The sequence below is a fragment of the Haliotis asinina genome, chromosome 11, assembly GCF_037392515.1.
Source record: "Haliotis asinina isolate JCU_RB_2024 chromosome 11, JCU_Hal_asi_v2, whole genome shotgun sequence".
NCBI classification, from domain to species: Eukaryota; Metazoa; Mollusca; class Gastropoda; order Lepetellida; family Haliotidae; genus Haliotis; species Haliotis asinina.
In genome coordinates, this window is record NC_090290.1 from 53,083,304 (window position 1) to 53,108,124 (window position 24,821).

Consider the following 24,821-nt stretch of genomic DNA (forward strand, 5'->3'; position numbering starts at 1 on the left):
ATGAACACAGTCTGCTCCAAGGGTGGGACCTATCACATACATACATGAACACAGTTTGCTCCACGGGTGGGACCTATCACATGCATACATGAACAGTCTGCTCCACGGGTGGGACCTATTACATACATACATGAACACAGTTTGCTCCACGGGTGGGACCTATCATATGCATACATGAACAGTCTGCTCCACGGGTGGGACCTATTACATACATACACGAACACAGTTTGCTCCACGGGTGGGACCTATCACATACATACATGAACACAGTGTGACCTACAGGTGGGACCTATCACATACATGCATAAACACAGTCTGCTCAACGGGGTGGGACCTATCACATACATACATGAACACAGTTTGCTCCACGTGTGGGACCTATCACATACATACATGAACAGTTTGCTCCACGGGGTGGGACCTATCACATGCATACATGAACACAGCCTGGTCTACTGGTGGGACCTATCACTTACATACATGAACACAGTCTGCTCCAAGGGTGGGACCTATCACAAACCCACGAGAACCGATGTGTCACTGTGAAACCCAGGATCATTATCTGGGGCTCAGAGGTTACAATAACTTAAGTATTTCCCGAGCCCCGATGCTGAAATCGTTCTAACGCTGCGTCGATCCTAAGTCTTTGATGATTAAACTGCACAATCACGACAGGTCTTAACGTTAAGAACACTTTGTGGATCTGGACAAATTGTGAACTGATTCTGTTCACGAAACAACGGATATGATATATATTTTCTGCGTTCTTCTTAAGCATGTTTCAGTGGGCCGTGGACTAATGGGTCTGTAAATATTTTACTACATCTTTTGTGTCTCTGACTAGGTTTAGACCTACGCTTACGTTTCGTCTCATAGTGTACATAAACATTGGTAGTAACAAACAGATATATTCAGACTGAAAACGTGCCAGAGTGACATGGGAAATGCAGAATCTGGATCTAAGGAAATCTAGACTTGCTTTATTTAGATATAGCATTGTAGGTTGGGCTTGCAAGTTGGGGAAAGCTGTGGTTTATGGATTGTGAGATAGACTAGTCTAGTTTCTGTCTCAGCGTCTGTTTCAAGCAATGCTATCTGAGCAGTAAAAACGGAAAGGCAACTACAATAGATTTCCCCCTACACTTACGTAACTACAGACTTCACAATATACACGTTACTCTATTAACAAAAGCATTGCTGCGTCTGTTCTCTCGGGAAGACGGAAATAGACATTTCAGCCGGGATATCTGAAAAATATATTTAACACTGCCCTTTTGTGTTTCCTTATTACGTACGCCCACGTGATCATTTGGGAAGATCCTACCTTTAACAAGTGGATTGCGTATCATATTATTTACTGAGCAAACTATAGTTTTGAATTTCTTGGGGATTCAGTGTCTGAGGATTTGTATATAAGGATAAGACAGTAACTAGTATCCTGTGACTGTGTCCCGACCTCTGTGTAAAAAGCTGTCACCTCATTGCCATGTGAGTTAAAGATGACATTAATTAACATGGCCTACCTGAATTGAAGAGAGGTGGATATCGTCTGAGTAGCTTTCTAGCGGTTAGCCTCAAACGGGTTCCTATCCTAGTGTTATTACATATACGAAGCTGACCAGTTTTATGTTGCATTTTAGCAAAATCCAGTAATATCACATTGTGGTACTCTAGAAATGAGCTTCCCATTTGGGGAATAGAACGCTGAGTTTTAGCCTAAGGTTTTCACGACGTGATCCCCCAACCCCCAGTATGCCACGTGACTCTGATATCGCTTTAATGATGCTGTGAAGCTGGTTTGTGTGAGCGAATAATGTTTTTAACCCAGGCAAACTGAAGTGTTCAAGTTAACATTCATGAATTGCATCACATTTAATACGACTTTAACAAAGAGACACACAAAGCCTCCATATGTACACGCATGTCCGAAAATACAGATTAGGAAGTATAATACTCCACCTTTCTTCTAGCTCCTGTTTGACTGTTTGTCTGAAAATACGACATTATAAGATATCCACTGGTCCACTGGTCCCTCGGGCGCAGGGCGAGGGGAACATAAACAAACCTCGAGGGTACATGAGCCCACGGCCCCCGAGGGACCAGTGAACAACGTATTTATCTTACCGAACACCTGGATTTTAATTTTAAACTGTTTGAAGCACTTCTTTTGTATTCGAGGCGAATCGCCATTTTGCAGACAACACAAGGTAAACAGATTTAGAGTTATCCCCTTTCCATCGATTTTCAATCGCAAAACATCGGTAATTTCCGTGCTTCATGCGTGATTCAATGTTATTCGAGACAAAGACGGACTACCATGAAGCACCAGAATTCCCAGCGGTGTACATTGAAAACAATAGAATAGCGCTTAGCCAATCAGAAAGCGACATTCATGTGTGAGGCAAGATACAGTATTGCATACTTTTGACCTAACCTCGTGAAAGCGGGACGGAAGGGTAGCCAAGTGGTTAAAGCGTCAACTCATCCCGCTGAAGACCCGTGGTCGAGTACACATATGACCGTCACAATGTGTCAAGCCTATTTCTGTGGTAACGTCACTGGTCGGTGGTGATCTGTGCCAGCGTGTGTGAGAGAGCGTGCGAGAGTATGGATGGATGCATGCATGTATGTATGTTTAGCAGAGTGTGCTCTCTGTGCTTTTTGTGTGCGCGCGCGTCTGTCTGTGTGAAAGAGCGTGAGAGAGTGATATAAGTAGAGTATGTGTGAATGTCTAGAAGTGTGAGCAGTTTCTCTCTCTGTGTGTGTGTGTGTGAGAGAGAGAGAGTGTGTGCGTCTGTGTGAAAGCGTGAGTTTGTGAGCATGTGTGAGCGTGTGTGTGCGTGTGTGCGTGCGAGTGTGTGTGTGTGTGTGTGTGTGTGTGTGTGTGTGTGTGTGAGTGTGTGTGTGTGTGAGTTTGTCCTCAAGTATGGTGTCAAAAGATGCTGGTGACAACTAAAGCGTGTGCACTCTGTGTTTGTGTGCGCGCGCGTCTGTCTGTGAGAGTGTGTGAGTGTGTGAGTATGTGAGTGTGTATGTTTAATACATTTGTTTTATCAGACGGCACACCCCTTTGACATACTTAGACTGCACGATAAAATGTTTGAAAACAACGCTAACTTGGGATGACAAACTCTAAAACTGATGTTTCCGTTTATTTCAAGGATAAAAATACACAGGTGAATTAAATCGCGAAACCGAAAAGGTTGCGGACTGAGGAGACTCGCTCTGTGTGTTGTCACACAATTTTAATGCAGAAGTTGTTCACCCCTATATCTTAACCTTACTTAATTATCCGAGTAAATGCCTCCCAAAGACGTCATCGGGTCGTGAAAATGCAGACGGTTGCGGTCCAATGTGCATTCTGGAGAATATGATGTCTACATAATGTGTAGCATTATACTGACATGTTATCATCGTGGATTAGTTTAGTATATACCCCTTAATCAGAAACGCAGAGGGAGAAATAAAATTCTGAACGTCATCGTTCAGATTTGGTTCAGATGTTGGATTTTGGATGCCAGTAACATTCCTGTTACTGGAATCGACAAAGGGATAAATTTTGTAAAAAATGTGTAAGTCCGTAATTTAGCCACTGAATGAACGTGCACATATTGCACGCTCAGCACCAATACCTGTATATAAAAAGACTCGGGATTTGTTTTTCTTCAGACAAGACTCGTAGCCACGAGAAAAGATGGTTGAGTCATGAAGGAACAACGCCATATGCCGCTGACAGGAACGAACAGTCGCCATATGGCCTTCACTGTGGCCCCGAGCTCTGGTTCAAGGATATCTGGAAACCTAAACATCGTCAACCGTGACATCACTGTTGCCAGGTTCATATAGCTAGCTAGCTATTAGATGATAGATGATAGATGATAAATGATCCCACAACTTGTTCAGCTTGACATGATCAAGTGAATACTGATGCATTGCGCGACCTTGTCACAACTGGTGTAACGGGGTACATCTTTGTCAGGTGATTGTCAGCATGTCGAACAGCCAAGACAAGTTCTTGAGAGGCATTTAGAAGTCGGTATTCAAATATACGACAAAATGCTATGGATGGCAACTTCTTCTTTATTGTTTTCACAACGTTTCTGGGCTATTCCACCTGACGAAGGGGCAAGGAATAGGCCAGGCACGTTGTGAAAACAATAAAGAAGAAGTTGACATCCATAACATTTTGTCGTATAGCCCAGACAACGTCGTCGTTGGACATCTCAGTGACGAGAAATCGAAAGCAATGTCCTAACTTTCTTTTAAAAAGACTTTGTTTCCGAGTCAGCTTTCAGGCAGGGACAACAGCATCAGTAACTGGATGCAATGAGTGAGAGCGAGAGTGAATCGGATTGTAAAAATAACTGGCGTGTGTACAGCAAAGATATGACATGACTGTATATACTAGTCAATTAAAACATGAAATGATTGTTCTTTTTTTCCAGAAGTGTTGTTTTCCGGGACAAGTTCTGTAACGAATCCATGCATGCATACATTGCACGAACGCAACATTAATAATATTCTCTGCTGCCATATTTAATGAAGTTAACTCGACCAGCCGTTGGTGCCATTTGACCTCCCGGGTCATGCATATGTAGTGTGGCTCAGGTCAATCTGAACAAGCTGGAGTCAGCTGTATTGATGTTCAGCGGTCACCATGTACCCTCTACACAGTCGGAAAGCTCTGACGCCTGGTGCCCGGAGTCTTCTGGTCTGTGTCATGTTTGGTCTGTGAACTTCGTAAAGATGTGAGATCTGAGTCATGGTTTGGTCTGTAAACATTGTAAAGACGTGAGACCTGAGTCATGTTTGATCTGTAAACTTTGTAAAGATGTGAGATCTGAATCACGGTTGGTCTGTAAACCTTGTAAGATGCTAGACCTGAGTCATGTTTGGTCTATGAACTTTGTAAAGATGTGAGATCTGAGTCATGTTTGATCTGTAAACTTTGTAAAGATGTGAGACGTGGGTCATGTTTGATCTGTACATTTTGTAAAGATGTGAGACCCGAGTCATGTTGGGTCTGTGAACTTTGTAAAGATGTGAGATCTGCGTCATATTTGATGTGTACATTTTGTAAAGATGTGAGACCTGAGTCATATTTGGTCTGTGAACTTTGTAAACATGCGACACCTGCGTCATGTTTGGTCTGTGAACTCTTTGAACATGTCAGGCCTGCCTACTGTGTGGTCTGCAAACATGTTACACATGCGTCATGCCTGGATTTCGTCGCCCTGTAAACTCACATGCTGCGTGGGAAGTGACAGACTGTTTCATTTATGTGTATGCATGAACGAGACCTGTCTGAACAAACACCCAGCGCATTCGTTAGTAATGAATACGTTCGTCTCTACACGTACAGCACTGTCGATATCCTTGCTGAAACAGGTTTCGGTCTCTGTTTGACTTGATCTTAGTGACACATCATCTAATGCAGCACAGAAACTGAAAGACTTTAGTTACTGTGGGAAGCTGTCGTCACGCGGCCCAAAATGAATTCATATACTACCCAAGAACAGCTTAGACTCCCTTAAAGCACTCACTGTGAGTGCGTGCAAGCGTGCGTGTGTGTGTGTGGTGTTACATCGAGATGAATATGTCAACTAACTTGAAGGGAGGGGTGGGGGTGAACCAACTGCAAACCTTATGGCAATGAATTGCACGAGGATCATGCATCAAATTGCTTTAAGTATGTGCAAATATTTTGCTTGAGAACAGCTGCGTCTTGGAGTAGTCTTAAAGATGATCTTTAAAAATCTTTAAAAGTGTTTAAAAATCGCGAAAATGTTTGCAATACATTAGTTCATGTCGTAGTTCAAACGTCTAGTTCAAAACAGCTGATTGAAGAAAGTGGCTCCATTTACACTAATGAGTCTAAATTGATGATGGGTAGTGTACAATATAGATACTCGAGCGATTGAGCGATCGAGTAAGTACGTGTGCGTGTGCGTTTGCGTGTGCGTGTGCGTGTGCGTGTGCGTGAGAATGGTTTAACGCCACTTATAATAATCCAGAAATATCACGATTGGGACACCAGAAATGGGCTTTACAAATTTGCCCATGTGGGAATCGAACCAGGGAGTCGTCAGCCGAGACGCATATAGTACACGTTCATGTTCCATACCCACGCGTCCGTAGCCCTTCGGCGTGAGTACACCTATGGTCAACAAGAGTTACGACAGGTCGTAAAGACTGAACACTTTGTGGATCGGATGACGTACTAGTACCCAGTTCAACATCATTGCACCAACATAACAACAAGCAGGGATCTGTTGGCAGCATTCCAGGCTTACAGCAGTCGTTTCAGTGCTAACCAATGGTGCTGTGTAACAGGAATACCACATACTGAATCCGTGCGTTTTAACCTGTTCGTGTAAAACACCATTCAGCAAACAAGGGTCATCCTTCAATACCTCATGGTATTGGTAGTGGATCTGACAAACAACGCAGATGTTCCATTCACGACGCCCTCGGAATTAAACAATAATTGAGCAAAACATAATATAAGTATAAGTAAGTTAAGTTTATTAATCTCTTACTTCGAATTAGATAGAGATGTTCTAAAATTCATACCAATGTCACAATGTAAAATCACACTTTCTTCGGTGCAACATGATCAAAGATATGAACTTGCAGATCCATTAATCCAGTTAGCTTTATAATTGCATGGGTCAAACCCATTCGTAACTTCTCGCGTTTTCCCACAATGTCAAGGTGACCCCGTCCAGAGACGGTATGTGGAAGAGCAGGATGAACCAGTCAAAAAGTGCGTACAGCCACATATAATCCGGTCGAAGAATACGGGTTGTCATCAGATGTTGACCCATACAGTCCAAGTTGATCGAAGAAAGTAATTTCGTGATTGAGAAAATGTAAAGGAATGCACTGATCGGAGCGACAAGAACGAAGGCTATTGATTCGATGTAGATTCTTAGGAATAAACCCTATCAGCATGAAGATGGAGGCCGACAGGTCCCGGAAAGACACGAGTGGTACCGAAGGAAACCGAGAAATACGCTGATCTGCGCAATTCCGCACAACCACAACCGGCGGGTTTCACACTGTCTCTAAGCCAAAAACATTACTGAGCATGGCTACAGGTATAAAATTAAACTTTAAAAATAATGTCAGTGACAAAAGTATGCTATCCACGTCATATAGTATGTCAGCATGAACTTGTCGCAAAGGCTCTCCACCTATGCCCACGCTACTGGAACCTTGTAGCGTAATTACCGGTGACAATACGGTAATGAGCGTAAGTTCTAATGTAGTTCATGGCGTCAAACCAAAAGATCCCAGGCCTCATTTCACACAGCACTAAGGTGGTCGTAAGTCATTGAGGTAACCTTAAAACAATGTTAAAGAATAGGAGTTAAGGTTAACCTTAGTAAAGGTTGCTTTGTGAAAAGAGCACGTGAGACTCCTTTCACGAAGCAACTCCCACTAAGATTAACCTTAACTCTCATTCTTTAACATTACACTAAGCTGACCTTTGGTATCACCTTAGTGCCGTGTGAAAGGAGCCTGTGGTTACCAAAGGCCCCCAGTTGATGCCGATGTCCACGCCACGACACTGGTGGCGTAATTACAGGTAATAATACGGCAATTGGGATAAGTTCTAATGTTGTTCTATAATTTTCAGATTTCACACCATGACGGCAAACACAAAGGTCCCAACACCACGTGCGGGTCACAACTTCAGTTTGGATATCACAAGCCATTCGTTTCCATACACGTAAAAGTGCCGCTGTTCAATTTTAAAAGAAACACAAATAAAAAACATCAACTGAAAATCTGCAAAATATGTGGGACAGAAAGTTTACATGGCTATTATTAAAACCTATAGTTAAAACAACTATATAAGGTGAATGTTACATACACACCTGGATATACAGATGCATACACACAAAACACTCACAGCTTTATAAAGGGAAGATCGTGATCAACACCCTAACTCGGATAATAATAAACAAATGATAAGTTACATAAAAGATATATACCACATCGCTAATCACATTCTTTTCTTGAAAACTCTGCACAGAATTCTATATTTTCACATAAAACACATTGATGGTCATTAACCTGTTTTGTTCTGTGTGTTGGCCTTCAAATACTAAGACGGCGGGCTGTTAGATGTATTACGCGTCTTATAACGAGGTACATATATGTTCTGTTCTGAATAGATAGTTTCGTCAAAAGGGGAAATAACATAAACGCGTCAGTTATACAGATATATACACCAGGAAACATGCACAATTATGTCAATGGAGACACGATATTCATTCAATTACACTCGCAATAGTACTTTAACGAATTAAATATAGCACTACAAGTCAATAGTTACTATGGTAACAAAGCTATTTTGTGAACATGGCTCGCAACACGCCAAACACCTCCATCATTCCATTATTTCTTGTTCTTATGGTTACTTGATTCCATGTTTAGGCTGAGATTATCAGTCCTATCCTTGACCAGCGTCACTTTGCCAGTTATTTAACATGATGTGTGTGGAAGTCAAACAAGTTCCTGTCCGGTTATCGACGACAGACAGTGCAGACCAACTGGCTTTCATACGACACGGCATAAAGGAAACCTCAGAAGCCACCGAGACATTCACACAACGGCGGAAAGCGTGTTGGACAGATTGTACATGACAGCAAATGACAGCATAACCGTAGACGCTTGCCAAATTTTCTCAAACAGCACGATGTTCTGGGGTGGGTTCCTAAGTCTGTTGATTCTCTCTGCTATTGGTTCCAGTTCTTCAAACACGTCAATGTTGAGCTGGAAGGCAAGGCGAGCCTCTTGCAGAAGGTCGTTGTACAGCTCAGGCTCCACCTCCAGGTTGTTGATTCTTCCCATCAGGTAATTCTTCAACCTTATGGCGTTCTGAACTTTGTCAAACTGGTAGAAATATAAGCCCTCTCCAGAGGCCGGCATGGACATGCAGCGAGACATCTTGAACTTCAGAACCTGGCCACCCGAGAGGTCCCCGAGGTAACGCACGAAAGAGTGAGCAAGGAGCAGACAGGGTTTCCTCCGTCCGATATCGTGTATATGGTCCGCATATTTCAAAGCCGCTTTTGTAGGAGTGACCGCCTTCCTCCAGTTTGGACCGTAGAAGTAATGCAAATCCTTCTCCAGATTCTTCACTCTGTTCAGCTCATCCGGGCAGTACATGGGGCCGTATATGGGGTCTTCCTTCAGCTGTTCCGTCTCTTCCTCCAGGGCGGAGTAGATGACGTGCAGGTCGGCGAGGAGTAGGCGGTACTGTGGCCTGGTGATCCGGCTCTCTATCATCCTGAGGATGTAGGAACACTTCTCGGCTTTGTCGTGGAGGTCCATCGTCCCCTTCAGCATCGCCATCGCCAACATATCCTTCTTCTGGGTGGTTTCAATCACGTCTTCTCCCGCCATGATGATTTCTGAAAGTAACAGAACTGTAGTTAGAACAGTATCAAGATTAGGTCTAGGTTTCAACTCTTCGCATTATATGCAGCACAAATGTTAGGATGGAAAGAACATGTTTATGTAAAGAATGAAACCCGGACTCTTGTATCCACGGCTACTATTCAGACACACGAGTGAGAGTTTGGTTTTAAGCCGCTTTTAGCAATATTCCAGCAATATCAAGGTGGGGGACACCAGAAATGGGTTTCAAACATCGCACCTTCGTGGGGAATCAAACCCTGGTCTTCGGTGTAACGAGCAAACGCTTGAACCACTCGGCTACCCACCACCCCTCAGGCATACGAGGGAGATGATCACCCACTGATACAATATCCACATGAACGTGAGATAAACTTCGCCTAGTTATGTAATATTTGTTTATGAACCCGCTCATAAGTCTTGAGGAATTCGGTCTTACTGTGCTTGTCGTCTTTGTCAAGTAAACACCCGCTTAGCCATCTTGAATAAGGAAACAAAGTTAACCTGGATGCACAAGGATGTGATCGAGGGGCTACCAGGGTGTGGCTGGGTCAAGTCAACAGTTTCCCGTTATAGAACACCACATAACGACATTACTGACGCTGAGCAAACAAGATTTCGGACGACGGTCAGAGTGGTTCGGTGTCATGAACTATTCACATATGTTCGCTCGGAGCCAATTATCTGGTTCTTGCATAATTCAGTATATCTCGATGTACAGCCCCTGCACCTACAGGTAAGATATCCGAGGAACCTGTTGACCTGTCCAGCCACAACTCTAGCTTGTCTAGGGACCCTTGGACGCCAATATCCATAGTCGCTTTGACGGAGGTTCCGTCACCTTATTTTCCGGCTTATATTTCAGGCAGACAACATTAGTTACTAGTATATGGTCTATTCTTTATGTTTATTGATACATCATTTCATACGACACGCATAAAAGATTACATGTCGACTACAGACTGTTTGGCTCAAAAGCGGACCGGTGAATAAACATCTTATACTCAAAGAAACGTTGATCATAATTAAAACATCAGACCACCTCTGTGAGGTTTTTGCAGAACTTATGCCCTACAAATAGAACAAGTTCTTTCACAGACTATCATTGATATACTGACGTAGTTCATTATTTGTTACGAGGGAGGAGTGCAAATATAAAGACAGCCAGGTGTGCGAGAACTACCGGAGACGGTGCCGGCACAGGTTAATGGATCAATGACTTTGCCTGTACTTGTCCACGTGCTTCTCCATTAACCGAACGGACTTTAACAATTCCATTTAAAATGGAATTCAAATTTACAGCCAACACAGGTGGATCCAATCGCCAGAGGAAACTTGAGTGGTCGAAATAAAACCAATCACAAACCTATTTGTTTGATTTCAAGGTTATCAATAACAGTTAAGAAATTCACGTGGTAAGTATAAAAAAAGGTTACTTGATTCTTTCGAAAATATGTCGGACTTTGCAACATATATGCATCGTGCACATTGTACATTCACCATGACATGTATAATCTTCCTTCCATTGTTTCCGGAGCAGTATTCATGAAAAGCTTATGCTTGTTTACCAATCCGGTTCCTTTCATTGAAAATCAATATGTTTAAATCACATATCGGAGGAAAGTGCAAGGCAACATCATGTAGCAGCAGCCAGTGAAACAACCACCCACCCCCGACAAAAAAAAGAGATCAAAGGATAATCAACATACCTTAGCGTCAACTCAGATTGAGGCAGACAACGCGTTGTCTCAACTTGAAAGGGAAAACGCGCGTGGAGAGATTCAAAATTTCAGGACAGTCCAGTCCCGCTTCATTTGAAGCTTTTGCAGTGCAGACAGAATTGAAGGGAACGTGCAATTGTTCATTCAGGCCCTGGGAGAGAAACCTTGAGGCCTGATAGGTTGTTTGTGGTGACAGTGGTTTTTCCCCCGAGTGCACCTCGTTATACCGCATGGGTCTGAAAGTAGGTTACATAAGAGGGAACAACTGGACCGCTGCGATTCTGATTAGTATGCGTTAATTCATCACGAGTACTGGGTGTAACGACACGCAATCTTCCTCTTGTGGATGCTTGTGATTTTTTTTGTGGGAGTATAGTAAACTCTCCATTTCCAAAATACACCCCACGGGTATAACCTGAAGGATAGGTAAAATGAAAAATATCCTTTAAGTGGTTTGAGGGTTGGTGTTTTCGGTCACGTGGCTGTTTGCGTTGCGCATCAAATGGAGTCCTGTTGCCCTGAACACGGAAACACGTCACGTGAACGTAAAAACAACGTCGTACGGTCGTTGGATGGATGACCGAGTGTTGCAGCTTGACAATGACATTAATCTGCCGCACACTGAAATATGTCCCTTCACACAGCAGTTAATGGGTACCAGGCGGGACGTGACTGACTCCTCACCCAAGCGATCCACTGACCGGAGTAATAATAAAAGTATCATCGGCAGCGTCGGGTTGGATTGAGGGACAGTGGTGTGGTCCAGTTGTCAAGACGCTCGCGCGTCACGCCGTAAACCCAGATTCGATTCAGCACATGGATGCAATGTTTGAAGTCCCCGTGTCGTTGCAGGTAGCGCTTCACTGACGTAAAATTGATGATGATTTCAGTCTGGTCCAACAACATTCCACAAAAAACATTCAGTTACTACGCTGATGAGTCATCTTTTTAGGCTGTGAAAATACTAACATTATCTAAGCGAAACCTTGCTGACGCAACACACGCCATTGAAACATTGAAATATCTATACGATGCTACTTGTGATACTATAATAGTGAGTAAGTATGGCTTTATGCCGCTTTTAGCAATATTCAAGCAATATCACGGGGGGGGGGGGGGGGGGGGGGGGCAACAGACTTGCGGGCAACGACACATATTCATTATATATACTGGACAAAATAAGTTAGGGATACTGGTATTTTTAACATTGATATTGCATCAGAGGGTTAGTGGGTAGATAGATCGTCATTCATAATTTCAAAATTGACATATATCCCTTACTATTTGTGTCCAGTATATATGGCATACATATTAAAATCAAATGCTACTTCTGATTTAATAGGCATACAGATATGACTTCATATATGGTATTGTGCCTGATCATACAATGCCATATCTTACGGCGCCAGTAGTTCGTGCCAGGATTAGGTAATAACGTTAGCATTTAGAGTAATCTCTGCATTTAGAGTAATCTCTGCATTTAGAGTAATATCTGCATTTAGAGAGGGTAGGAAGTAATCGTGTCATTAAGAAAGAAATGTTGGCATTTGAGAGTAGTCTCTGCATTTAGAGAGGGTAGACAGTTATCTTCGCATATATTATGTAAAATTGGAATTTTATGAGTGAGCTCAGACTTATAACGCCGAACTTTCGACCAGACTTCACGGTTGAGTAAAAACAAATATCGGGGGCCTGAAACTAGTTTCATTATACCATATAATACAGAATAACGAGGACAATGAAGGATCAATGAGCTGTTGGAAGAGGATACTCAGCAGTATGCAACAGCTTATATTTTTATCAGTCTATTTCCATACTTGAAGCACTCATCAACTCATAAAATACATCTTAACGATTTTACAACGATTCACATAAGTAAACACACGACATTTATATAAATACATAATAAATTAATAAATAAATACATAATAAATACATCGCATATCTGATGCGTATTCATGACACATATAGCAAGCATTTTTCACGCAGATTGATCCACAGATTTAAACCCAAATGCAACAGGTAGGATGTTGAATCAGCAAACTGTACAGCGGACAGTGTTCCTTGTCTGAGCTGTGACGGATGCCATCCAGTCCAGGTCCAAGTGCCTGTAGTGATTGAGTTTAGTTTTACGCCGCACTCAGCAGTATTCCAGCTATATGGTGGCGGTCTGTAAACAATCGAGTCTCGACCAGACAATCCAGTGATCAACAATATGAACATCGATCTGTGCAACTGGGAACTGATGACATGTGTCACCTAAGTCAGCGAGCCTGAGCACCCGATCCCGTTAGTCGCCTCAAGCATGGGTTGCTAAGGACTATTCTACCCCGGGATCTTCACGGGTCCCAAGTTTGTTTTTTTTTTGACGCTTTGGACCAGCTTGTTTTCAGTGTTGGTCTGTTCTCTTGACAGGAACGACGCTATCTTGAAGGTATTTGGGTGAGCCTTGATGATTGTATTCGTCTTTCTCCATGGTGACGATGTCATTCGTTGCTGATGCAGTGGATATGCACAATAAATATCCAAGATTTTCACTCTCGTTTTCTCTTGTTGTCTTAGTGCATGAACCCTCCAACAACCAAGTAACGACTGCCGAGAGTGAATCTCTCATCTAGCTGTGCATTTGTCATTTCGAAATGGAATGTGACTCCATTATCAATTCCATTTACACCAAAGATATGAACGGTGTTCAATATTAGCACCCTGCTGATTATTACTGTCAACTTTTCAGTCAGTTGTAGGTGACATGCGACATGTTTCTTTTGTGCGACGCGTGCTCCCCTTGAGTGAACTACTCCTGATCTGTACCTAACCTTCAAAGGAAACCACAAATCAGCGTCCCGGGAGAAAACACCCTCTGCACACAGGGAACGTAGACAGTAATCTTGTAGTCTAGGTGGACACACTGATATCTTAGCGTCTGGATGGCTATTTCAGCACTTAAGGAGAGCAGACAGCAATTTCAGCATTTCGACTGTATCTAACAATTAGTTTTAAGACAAATATGACATAGGTCTTGAAACGTTGAGAAAGCACCTGTCACATCGGGTTCCATGACGACCAGACAATCAGCCAGCCAAACAGCCAACCAGCCATGCATATAACATGATTCTTATTCTCAGCACAATTCACACACCCCGGATCCCGAACAAAAACGCTCGGATTTTTTTATTCCTATAATAATAATGAATAAAACTGATATCCAAACAACGTGCACGAAGCAGGTTATTCCTTTGTGCAACCAAGGTGACATCCACCGGGCTGTCTGTTTACTCACTGCTGCTGTCTGAATGCAGGCAGTGAGCCATATCTCGTCCATGTGTATTTGAAAACACATACATGTTATATAACATTGAAAAATAGAATGCATGTATAATGAGACCTGAATAACATCAGGTACTTTATGTAACTGATTTTCTTTATTTCCATATTCTTCATGTTTACAAATTTACAGTTTGGTTTGTTCGGCATGTGACTGTGAATTTAGTACCTTCGTTCACGGAGATATTTATTTGATATCTTCCCCACAGACGATTTTGTGCGAAGCTGTATGTCTTAAGGCGGGCGTCTAGTTCACGTCAGTCCTTTTGAACATTGAAATATGGTCTTGAGAGATACACTTATATTTAAAAATATGTCTCAGGGTTGTGAAAATACACCGTTTGAACATTTCCTCACAGGGCAATTGAGAAAATGAACATTTCCACACAGGGCAATTGAGAAACTGAACAGTTCCACGCATGGCATCGTAACCATAACGTAATTCTGCAGTCTGCGAACACCAGGTGTCAGTGATCTGGTGTCCACCTATCTTTCTATTCTTGTATTACACGGTTATTTTCTCTTGTATTCACCACACGTATCTTTTACTTGTCCTACTGTCCTGTCGTTTCTGTGTACTGAGTAGTCCAAGTCCAAGTGCCTGTAGTGATTGAGTTTAGTTTTACGCCGCCCTCAGCAATATCCCAGCTATATGTCGGCGGTCTGTAAATAATCGCGTCTGTACAAGCCAATCCAGTGATCAACAACATGAGCATCGATCTACGCAAATGGGAAACGATGATATGTGCCAACCAAGTCAGCGACTCTGAGTACCCGACCCCCGTTAGTCGCCTCTTACGACAACCAGAGTCGTTGTTTATGGCCAGAATGGGTGGCTGAAGGCCTATCCTACCTCGGACCTTCACGGGTCAAAACCGTAGTAGATTTACATGACTACAGTGGTTTTATTATTTTTGCATACATGTCATTGTACAAGTTTATAGACACTAGAGTTTTTGTCAATAATATCTATTCATGTAATTTATACGTTCTGTGATATATCTGGAACAAATCAAAACGAAATGGTATTCGTCTTCTATTCGATTCAGACTTAAAACAACAATGGACACATATTCTTTCTTCCCTTGGTATATTATGGTATCTTGCAACTTCAGTATGTAATTTATGTGACTATATACTTAGATGTGACGCAAGGAAGCGGGACACCTGAGTAGATATAAATAGTAAATGAAATACATTCAAGACACTGTTCCACCCCTTTGGTACTTAAGGATAGATCGAATAATGCCGTTGACGGTTTGACTGTTTTGATTTTTCCATAACAAGAGAGCTGATCGATGCTCATGCTGTTGATCACTGGATTGTCTGGTTCAGACATGCTTAAATTTTCAGTGTGGAAACAATCCAAGATCGTTTTCAATCACGTAAATTGTCAAGTAATTATTTAGTGTTGTTTTTAACAAATAGAATTGCTTGAAAAAAAAAATGAAATGATAAATAGGGTTTGTAAATAGTCCCAAGGGTGATGATCTACTTGCTGGCGATATTTAGCCCGGTTATAAATAGTATTGGCGTAAATACTGATATAATTTTAACGGTACATGTTAATTTTGATTCCCTCGGTGATATTTTCTTGTTTAAACATAATCCTTATCAGTGTCTAACGGATTCTGGTCACGAAATACAACGTAAACAATCACACTGATTGCGAGAAGAACGAAGGCATAAGAAGGCCTCACCGCCACAGTCGAGAGAGAGAGAGAGAGAGAGAGAGAGAGAGAGAGAGAGAGAGAGAGAGAGAGAGAGAGAGAGAGAGAGAGAGAGAGAGAGAGAGAGAGAGAGAGAGAGAGAGAGAGAGAGAGAGAGAGAGAGAGAGAGAATGTGTGGAGGTCCGCTACTTCATTAGAGTGAACACAATGTTTCCGACTATTTAGAATTTCTTACTCCTTCAGACATCTCATTAACATTCTCCCGAAAAAAGCGGAAGCATTTGTCATAATCAGAAAGGAGGACATCCTTGTTTGTCTCTCTGACAACGCTGTGGCAGTAAAAGTCTTCGCGTTGCTATATAACATATAACATATTTAAGTGAAAGGAACAGATGTATGTCCTAACAACACAGTTTCTATATCTGGCAACATTTATTTGCATTTATATGTATGAGAATTGACTTGAGAGGATTTTAAGTCCGAATGTTAACGGGTTCGGGACGCTTTCCCCGAACGTGACTGTGTAGGTCTGTAAGCAACATTCCAGCAATGTAGAAATGAAGTACTGTCGGAGATAGGAAACACAAACAAACCTGTTTTAAGGCTGTTACTCTGTATCCCTCAAATTTACACACAAACAGGATATGTCGAAATTACTCAGTTCGGCCCGACTGGGCATTCAGTGACAGGCGTAAACGGATATGAAGAAAGAGGAAGAAAAATAGAAGAAAAATATTTTATTACAGCATTACACACTTTATAAAAGTGTCCGGCCAACACTGGCAGATGAGACACTACATACATATAGCACATAATGTATATAAAAGTAATATATTAAAAGGTTAATAAGGTAAAATATCACAGTAGAGAAAGATCCATCACGACCTAGTGAGATCAAGTTCAGTGGCCAATAGATGTCAGTAAATATGAACTGTTAACACAGAAGGAAGTTTTTAATTCTATTATGCATGATTTACGAAATTTATTCGACCACTGGGGGATTTTACATGCAAGTCTGTCTGAGTCCACACCGGATAGGTTAACATTCAATTTTGTGATTAGCGGAGGGGGCAGGCCAACCCATTTCACCTCGTACTGACAGATTCGGGGTTTTCCGTCCAAGGCAGAAACGACAGGCTTTTTTGTACAGTGTTGATGCATGAATATTCCCTTGTGCCCCACATAGCGGAACTATATGAAAGTATCGGTAGAAACGTCGTTATATAACGAAGAAAATGATATTTGCTCGTAAAATCGGGCAAAACAATACGACTATAGATGGTAGTTAGGTCGCTCAGCCAGGTATGACGACGGACCGTCGACTCACCTGGCATGAAATGCATGCACTGCCAACTGGCTTAAGGGGTCATCCCAAAGATATTTTGTGCTTTTTGACGTGTGTTGAATAGGTCTCATCTATTAACATCTTACGTGTCTTTTTTTCATGAAGTTTGTGTTAAGATATGTAAAAGAGAATGATATTTGATACCCAGAGAAAAGCATCATATTGGAATGTCTCAAAATGTATAGGTGGCATGACCACTTGAAGATCGACAGGACTGGATATTGTTGTATACTTCCCTACTTTTATTCCCCGTGTGGAATTATCATACCTTGCCGATATCTCTCTCCCCCAGTCCCAGTCCGACCCCAACCACCGACTGCTTCAGCCGTCCTGGTTTTGATTTTGAGACGACCCCTCATACCTGTTTCTTTTTATAGTGACTGTGAGACTCCATGGTAGCTACATCCTTAATAGTTTCCGCATGAAAATTATCATTTCTTTGATGAGCTATAGTAGTATAGGGAATGGGGGTTTTAAAACACTTTCAAAAAAAGTCTCCACAGGATGTAAACATGCATGCCTTCAGTTCATACTGACAGTATGTAAATAGGCTAGTGTATTTACAACGTAAATCTACAACAATGACATTCCTCTAAATTTACATTATACGTTCACAAACATATCATACAGAAGGTTATGAAAATGCTTCAAGACTGTTATCGAAAAACTGTTCAGCTGACGCTTGTAATGTCATGTTAATTATATTTTCAATTTTCATATTAGATAAGTTACTGTTTTGTTCAGGAAAGACAAATCTATCCTCTCCACATTTTGAAACCGTGAACACTAATCAGGCATATCATCCAGCTTGTGGTGTAATATGGTGAGTTAGCGTTTGAACCGCACATAGCAATGCTCTAGCCGAAACCATAAAACAGTCAGTGTTTTCAAATTCCAGCAATGTCATTGTGGGGACAAGAAATAGGTTGACATACTGCATCTTACGTAGGGAAACGAACCCGGTCTTCAGTGCCAAGAGGCGTTTAAGCATTGGACAACTTAATCCATTGACGCAAGGAAGTACGTCAGTGAGTGAGTTTACTTTAAAGGCGCACTCAGCAATATTCCAGCTATATGGCGGCGGCCAGGAAAGTAAGTCAAGAAAGGCGGCTTTACTTCAGGCTTTCCCCTAGAATACCTGCTTGACAGTCTATTTCCCCGAATGCAATGTGGGGATGTCAGGAAAATCACGATACATGGCGTGTTAAGGTCATAGATCGTTCTAATGTCTGCAGACACGGTTAAGTAACATGACGTGATTACACTTCCTTAATACAGAGATAGTTATGGAATATGCAGATTGTATTCTCAGTTTTTTTTCAAGCCACAATATCATCTGGTTTGTAAATATACGTGGTGGTCTTACAAACAGATAAAACTATGTCTATCAAACAAACACCTCGACTTGCCGAACAATATGTCCCTTCTTGTCTGCCCACTAAACGATTAATGAGATGACGTTCTGGTAACCAGTGTCTCCAGGATGTAGCTTAACTGAAATTTAAGTCAATCATATTAATCTGTTTCATAATATACCCAATCACAAAAGCCACATCCAAAGGTTGGAAGACGAGCAGAGATACGTGGACAAACGACCACAAGCAACCACTAAATAGAAAATGAATATCAAGTTTTAATCGCGATTGCGAACTGTTACAACATTCAAAGTGGTAAGCATCCTTCATACATATTTAACACTCTTCTACGTCAGTGGCATGTTACCAGGTCTACCTCAAACGTGTTTAATACAAGGACTTAATCCGGAACGCGTCCCACGGGGCCATCTTGGCGTTAGGACCGTCGTAATCCCCGTTGTTTAAGGCCGATCAATAGAAGTCGTACTATAATACTCAGTTATGGGTGCTAAGCTCGAAGGTGATTATACTGGGTGTACTTTCAGATATTCTGTCCCTTTAGCCCCTTATGATAATTTGATTACCTCTTTTACCCTGAGAAGTATACGTACATCAAATAGCTGTATATTGTTCACTTTCGCATATTGAACAACACTGATACCCCATAAAAAGACAGAACAAAACTCGACGATCTAATAACCGTTAACAATACATGTATATGTGTGTATATACCAGTGATATTTAACATGCAATATGCTGACAAAGCGTATGATTACACAATCGCCATTTGCCAAAGAGTTCTCCTATATACGCATATTTATATACGACACCTGCCACCATGATAACTCCTGTTATATTAGCACGTTGCAGATCATAACGCCGTTGGGTGGCGTTTAAGTCGAAATTTAAGTCACATGAGAAGTAAACCAGGTTAGACGTCATCTTAGCTGTCACATGAGAGTGGTGTCAGTTGGACAATGTTATATTCAGAATATGAATACTATAAGCCAGGAGTATCATGTCGGTTGAGCTCCCAGCGTGATACACGAGCGACCATGCTTTATGGCAGCATATTATAACGCTGGCGCACATAGCCAGAGGACTGGCGTTATGCAGGCATCTGTGTGTAGGTGTATACTGAATGTGTGTTAGTTCATTTCCACGCAGCGTCATCCACACATCTAAATTAGTATTTACTTATTACTTATTTTTGTATAATACAATATTGTACAGCAAAAAAGGCTAGCAATTCTTTAATAAGTGTATGCTATTAATTGAATACATTTATTTCTGTATAAATAGTATATATGTATAAAGAATCATTTATTGTATTTAACATTGCCAAGTCAAAACGCTTGGATATACATTGTCTATGAATTGTGGAATGTATTCGTACCCCCGAAGGTGTTGTTTTAGTAATAAAGGTAACGCAGACATGTAATCAATGTTAATTCAGGTGAATTGTAGACCTGCACAAGATCTCAGGTGTTAATATCTCAGGCATTGTAGTAATATCGTCTCGCCATTTGTGGTGAAATCGGACGATAATTGCCGAGAGCATAATTTCATTGTTGGTGTGAATATATCGTGTGAACTGTACCTTGTGTATCTTTGTTTGCAGTAAAAACACACAGGAGGGGGGGGGACGTCACCGTAGGTTTAGAGTATGTCCTTAATATCGCAGTTAATTGCTACTTTGTAGTTCAAACACTGAGTGTTCATGCTTCACCTTTCTCTACAAAGGACAACAAAATGATTTCCTAAGTTCTCTCAAATCCACGAGTCTGAAACACAGTACCACCCCCCCCCCCCCCTTGACTGATGTCCTGTGCTGGGGATACAATAAAGAAATACTTACTTTTCAATATTTGAAAACAAATGTGTTTTTACATTATTCGGATTAACACTATGAACGCGTGTCTGTTTTATGCAATCACCGAACTCATTAAAATGTTGAATGGTACATAAGATATATTCCAAACAGATAGCATATTCTAAACGGTATATTATCCTGTATCAAGTCGGCGATGTTGCTTACATACTGCTAATGAGGCAACAATCCCAAGGCCAAATATCAAGTTAAGAGAGACCGCGTGAAGTCCAAGAAGTGAAGCAAGCGAACAATGCCTTTGTTCAGTCATCTGCTGGCATCAGTTTTGGGTAGGTGATGATTAAACTTATGAATGGCTGATATATAGAGAGCTCCCATGCCGTTAATGAGATAGTATGTTGTACTCGGATTCCACAACATTACAGTCTTGGCCTCCGTCCGGCTGAACCTCTGGAGGAATGTGCACATTTCCCAACTCAAACAAATAAATCGATGAAACAGAAAAAGCGTCGAAATTGTGAAGAAACCAATGTTTATCTTACAGTACCAAGTTTTAATCAAACCACCTGAATAAGCCTTTATGTTGTAAAATCAGAAGACAAGAAGACGTCTTGAACGGCAGTCAACACTCTCTCGCTATAATTACGATTATTCAGTATACAAAACTGTCAAGGCTATGATTGTTTACATCATTGTTTCTTTCCCGAGGTATGGAAGAGAAATAACCATATTTCGCCACAAATGACCCGAATACAGTGCTCTCAGTGAAGATATTTCCGACACATGAAGAGATGTCGGCTCATTGTTTGGGAAATACCACACACATGTAGGGCGGCAAAAGGAAGTTCATGGGCGAATATTTCACGAATCTACCGACATTGTTTAGTGAGGTTTAGGTTCCAATCATTGCAAATGAGCATCACACATTCAACAACTTATACCATCGATATCTCACTTTTATAATTCCCTACCTTGCTGTTAGCTGATTTTCCGGTAGAGCTAAATTTCCCACCGATGTCGTTCTCTGGCTTGCCGGCAGCGAATGAATGCCGACCTACCTTGTAAGCCTTATGCCGGCAAAGCGTGGCCAATCTCTTGACCGTAAAGTCACGTGACACGACCTCAGCCTTAAATGAAGATTACGTGTGATATGTTAAAAGAACAACATGTCGTTTAGAAACAAAGTGTATGGACAATGGCGTCAATCAACCGGCGACTGACTGCACTTGCGCAGAGATGTCGTTCATTAGCTCGCCCGTTATAACGCGGGATCGATTCTTTGTACTGCCTCACAAAAGGAGCTCTCGTCTCACCATGCCAGACACGTCTGTCGGAAACTTACCTCAAACGACACTCTTGTTCTTATAGCTGATTGTATCTGCATTTTTAGTCGTAACTGTTGGCAAGTGCGTTATAATGAAGTGTTCACTGACAGGCGCATTTGTTTATGTCTGACGTCACAATATGCATTGCGTTAAACACAGGTAAAGGACACTCGAGCAGATTGTATGATAGGAAATATAAGTTTTAGTACGACATCTGGGACAATGTACACCATTCATACCTGACCAATATATTTTACTGCAGGCTTATACTTGTCTTTTTGACAGTCTTGTACTGTTTTCATCTACAAATAACATTAGCATAAGTTTAGAAAGTAAGAATGGAAAATTAGGACCTGCATGTACTTAAGAATAACCAGAAAAATCGGACCGAAAACGGACCGATGAGTTGTAATCTAACTCGCAAACTAATAAACATAAAACACTCAGTGAAACGTTGATCATAATGAAAATATCATACCAACTGTCTGGTTTGCAGAATTATTTTCCTGAAGAAAACAAGTTGTTTAACAAGTAAACATTAAAATATTGACACAGTTCACTATTTGTTACGAGGGAGGATTGCAGAGAAAGGTACAGCTAGGTGTGCGAGAAAGGATTAAGACGGAACAACACAGGTTAATTAATCAATAGCTTTGTCGGCACTGGTGAACGTGCATGTTGAACACCTGGCTGTTCCTTTCTCTGTACTCCTTCCCGTAACAAATAATCGAGTGAATGAGCATGTTTAGTTTTACGCCGTACTCGGCAAAATTCCACCTATATGGCGGCGGTCTGTAAGTAACCTGGACCAGACAATCCAGTGATCAACAGCATGAGCTTCGATTTGCGACAGTGGGAACCGATGATATGTGCCAACCAAGATAGCGACCCTGACCCCCTGATCCCGTTAGTCGCCTCATACGACAAGCATCGTCGCCTTTTATGGTAAGCATGGGTTGCTGAAGGTCTATTCTACCACGGACCTTCACGGATCAACAAATAATGAACTGTCAATATTTTGATGATAGTTTCTTAAACAACTTCTTTAGGACAAAATCCTGCATAAGCGTCACAAAGTTGGTGTGATGTTTTGATTGTGACCAGCGCTTCAATGAGTATTTTGTGTATGTTAGTTTTTGAGTTCGATTGTAATTTATCGATCCGCTTTTGAGTCAAACGGACAATAGCTGGGGTAAGTGTCTAGGGTCTGTGCCGACAACGACATTTACGACAGTTTTCTGAGTCTGTGCCAGGCGCACGAAGCGGTTGATAGCGAGAACACCAGTAGGTGATAATGGGTCATAGTGACACACTTTCAGCCATGCACAGCATGTGGTCTTCCATCCCACGCACCTGTCTATCCACGGATGGGCATAGTTCTCACACAGTATCATGTACTACACACACTATGACAATAACAATATTTGTAGATTTATGCCGCCCTTAACCTAGGGTAATTAGATATCAATGTGATCAACAAGTAAACGCGATTAGTACCTGTAAATCATGACACATTTGTAACCATGAGCTGGACTCGTGACCTGCTGTGAAACATGAACATGCCCCGGACAGCACGACGCGACCGTGATCACATGAGACACAGCACAACATACATTACATCACATTGTCACATGACAGCCAACTGACGTCTCACGCCGTGGGACCGTCACATCACTCTCTTTCTGTTGCCTTGTCAGCACACAGAGCCACGGCTGGCTAAAATTAACTGTTATCGTCATTAAAGTACTCACGGAAATAGAATAATTGTTTTTGCGTTTATTTAATAGTTTTGAAGGCAACTAAAATTTGGTTTTTAAATATTCTGTGACCATCGTTTTTCCCAACTTTTGTCCTTCACGCTTTATGTACACTCATCTGAAACAGACGTGTTTACAGGAGAGCATTTTTATTTCTTGAAATGTCTCAGTAAAATGTACGTTTCTGACGCAAGCTATAGTATGTATATGAGATATACTCTCCAGGTTTGCGTGCATAATATATTTGTGAATAATTCGTATACCATTCATCGTACATTTCTTTTACCCCAAACAATACACAACATATTTGATTTAGGGATCTTCTCAATACATTGGTTTTGCCTGTGCTCTTCACAGTAAAATAGCTTTGCGGAAACCAGATGGAAACTGGACTGGAACTTAAGTTTCCATCTAGAATTCAGTGAGTTTCCGGTTTTTTATATTGCGTTTCCACAGTAACGCAATGATGTTTTTATGAGGTCATTCACAGCTTTAATTGCACAATCGTTGACAATGCCCGTGCTACTGTAGCGTCCTGACGATTGGTAGTTGTTACCTCACATTGTAGACTGTGAAAAGTTCTTTTCCTGCGATATGTGAACACTCAAACATTATTGTTACGTTCACTACAAGTTCACGGGAAAAACAATCACAGTCTCAGTACCGTGTATGACCCCCGTGTGCCTCAATGAATGCCGTAATTAGTCGCCTTATCGATGACGTCAGACGTCTGATGACGTTTGGTGGAATCCTTTGCAACTCATCCATCATCGCCCTCCTGTGGGAGTGTAACGGGTGATCTTCGGCCTGTCCTCGGTTCTCCCTGCCAGCCGGTAACGTTGCAGAAGCCCGGGTTCCGTCACTGGCCTACACTCGAACCTTCTGGCAATCAAGATCTGTTGCCCCCATTTAGAACAATGGCTCTCTTTCCTCATGTGTCACTCTCCACCGCGTGTCTCTTCTGTGCCTTTATCAACTCTGTTACATTGCTGTGCACCACCTAAGCACGTGCAAGTCGTTCTGCAGGCTTAAAATCCGTTGTACCAATTTCTCGTGCCATCGTG

At 41.7% G+C, this 24,821-nt stretch overlaps 2 protein-coding genes across 2 annotated transcripts in view; one reads left to right on the plus strand and one right to left on the minus strand.

The window, feature by feature from the left end:
* LOC137255190 (10 kDa heat shock protein, mitochondrial-like) overlaps nt 1-24,821 on the plus strand; it is a 98,578-nt gene that overhangs the window by 20,382 nt on the left and 53,375 nt on the right. The window lies entirely within an intron of this gene.
* Nucleotides 6,505-21,897, minus strand: LOC137256145 (heme oxygenase 1-like). Its single transcript, XM_067793849.1, has 2 exons — nt 21,647-21,897; nt 6,505-9,425 (listed from the first exon to the last, which is right to left on the minus strand). Exon 2 carries the CDS (start codon nt 9,415-9,417, stop codon nt 8,614-8,616), a length of 804 nt encoding a protein of 267 aa, XP_067649950.1. The 5' UTR covers nt 9,418-9,425; nt 21,647-21,897; the 3' UTR covers nt 6,505-8,613.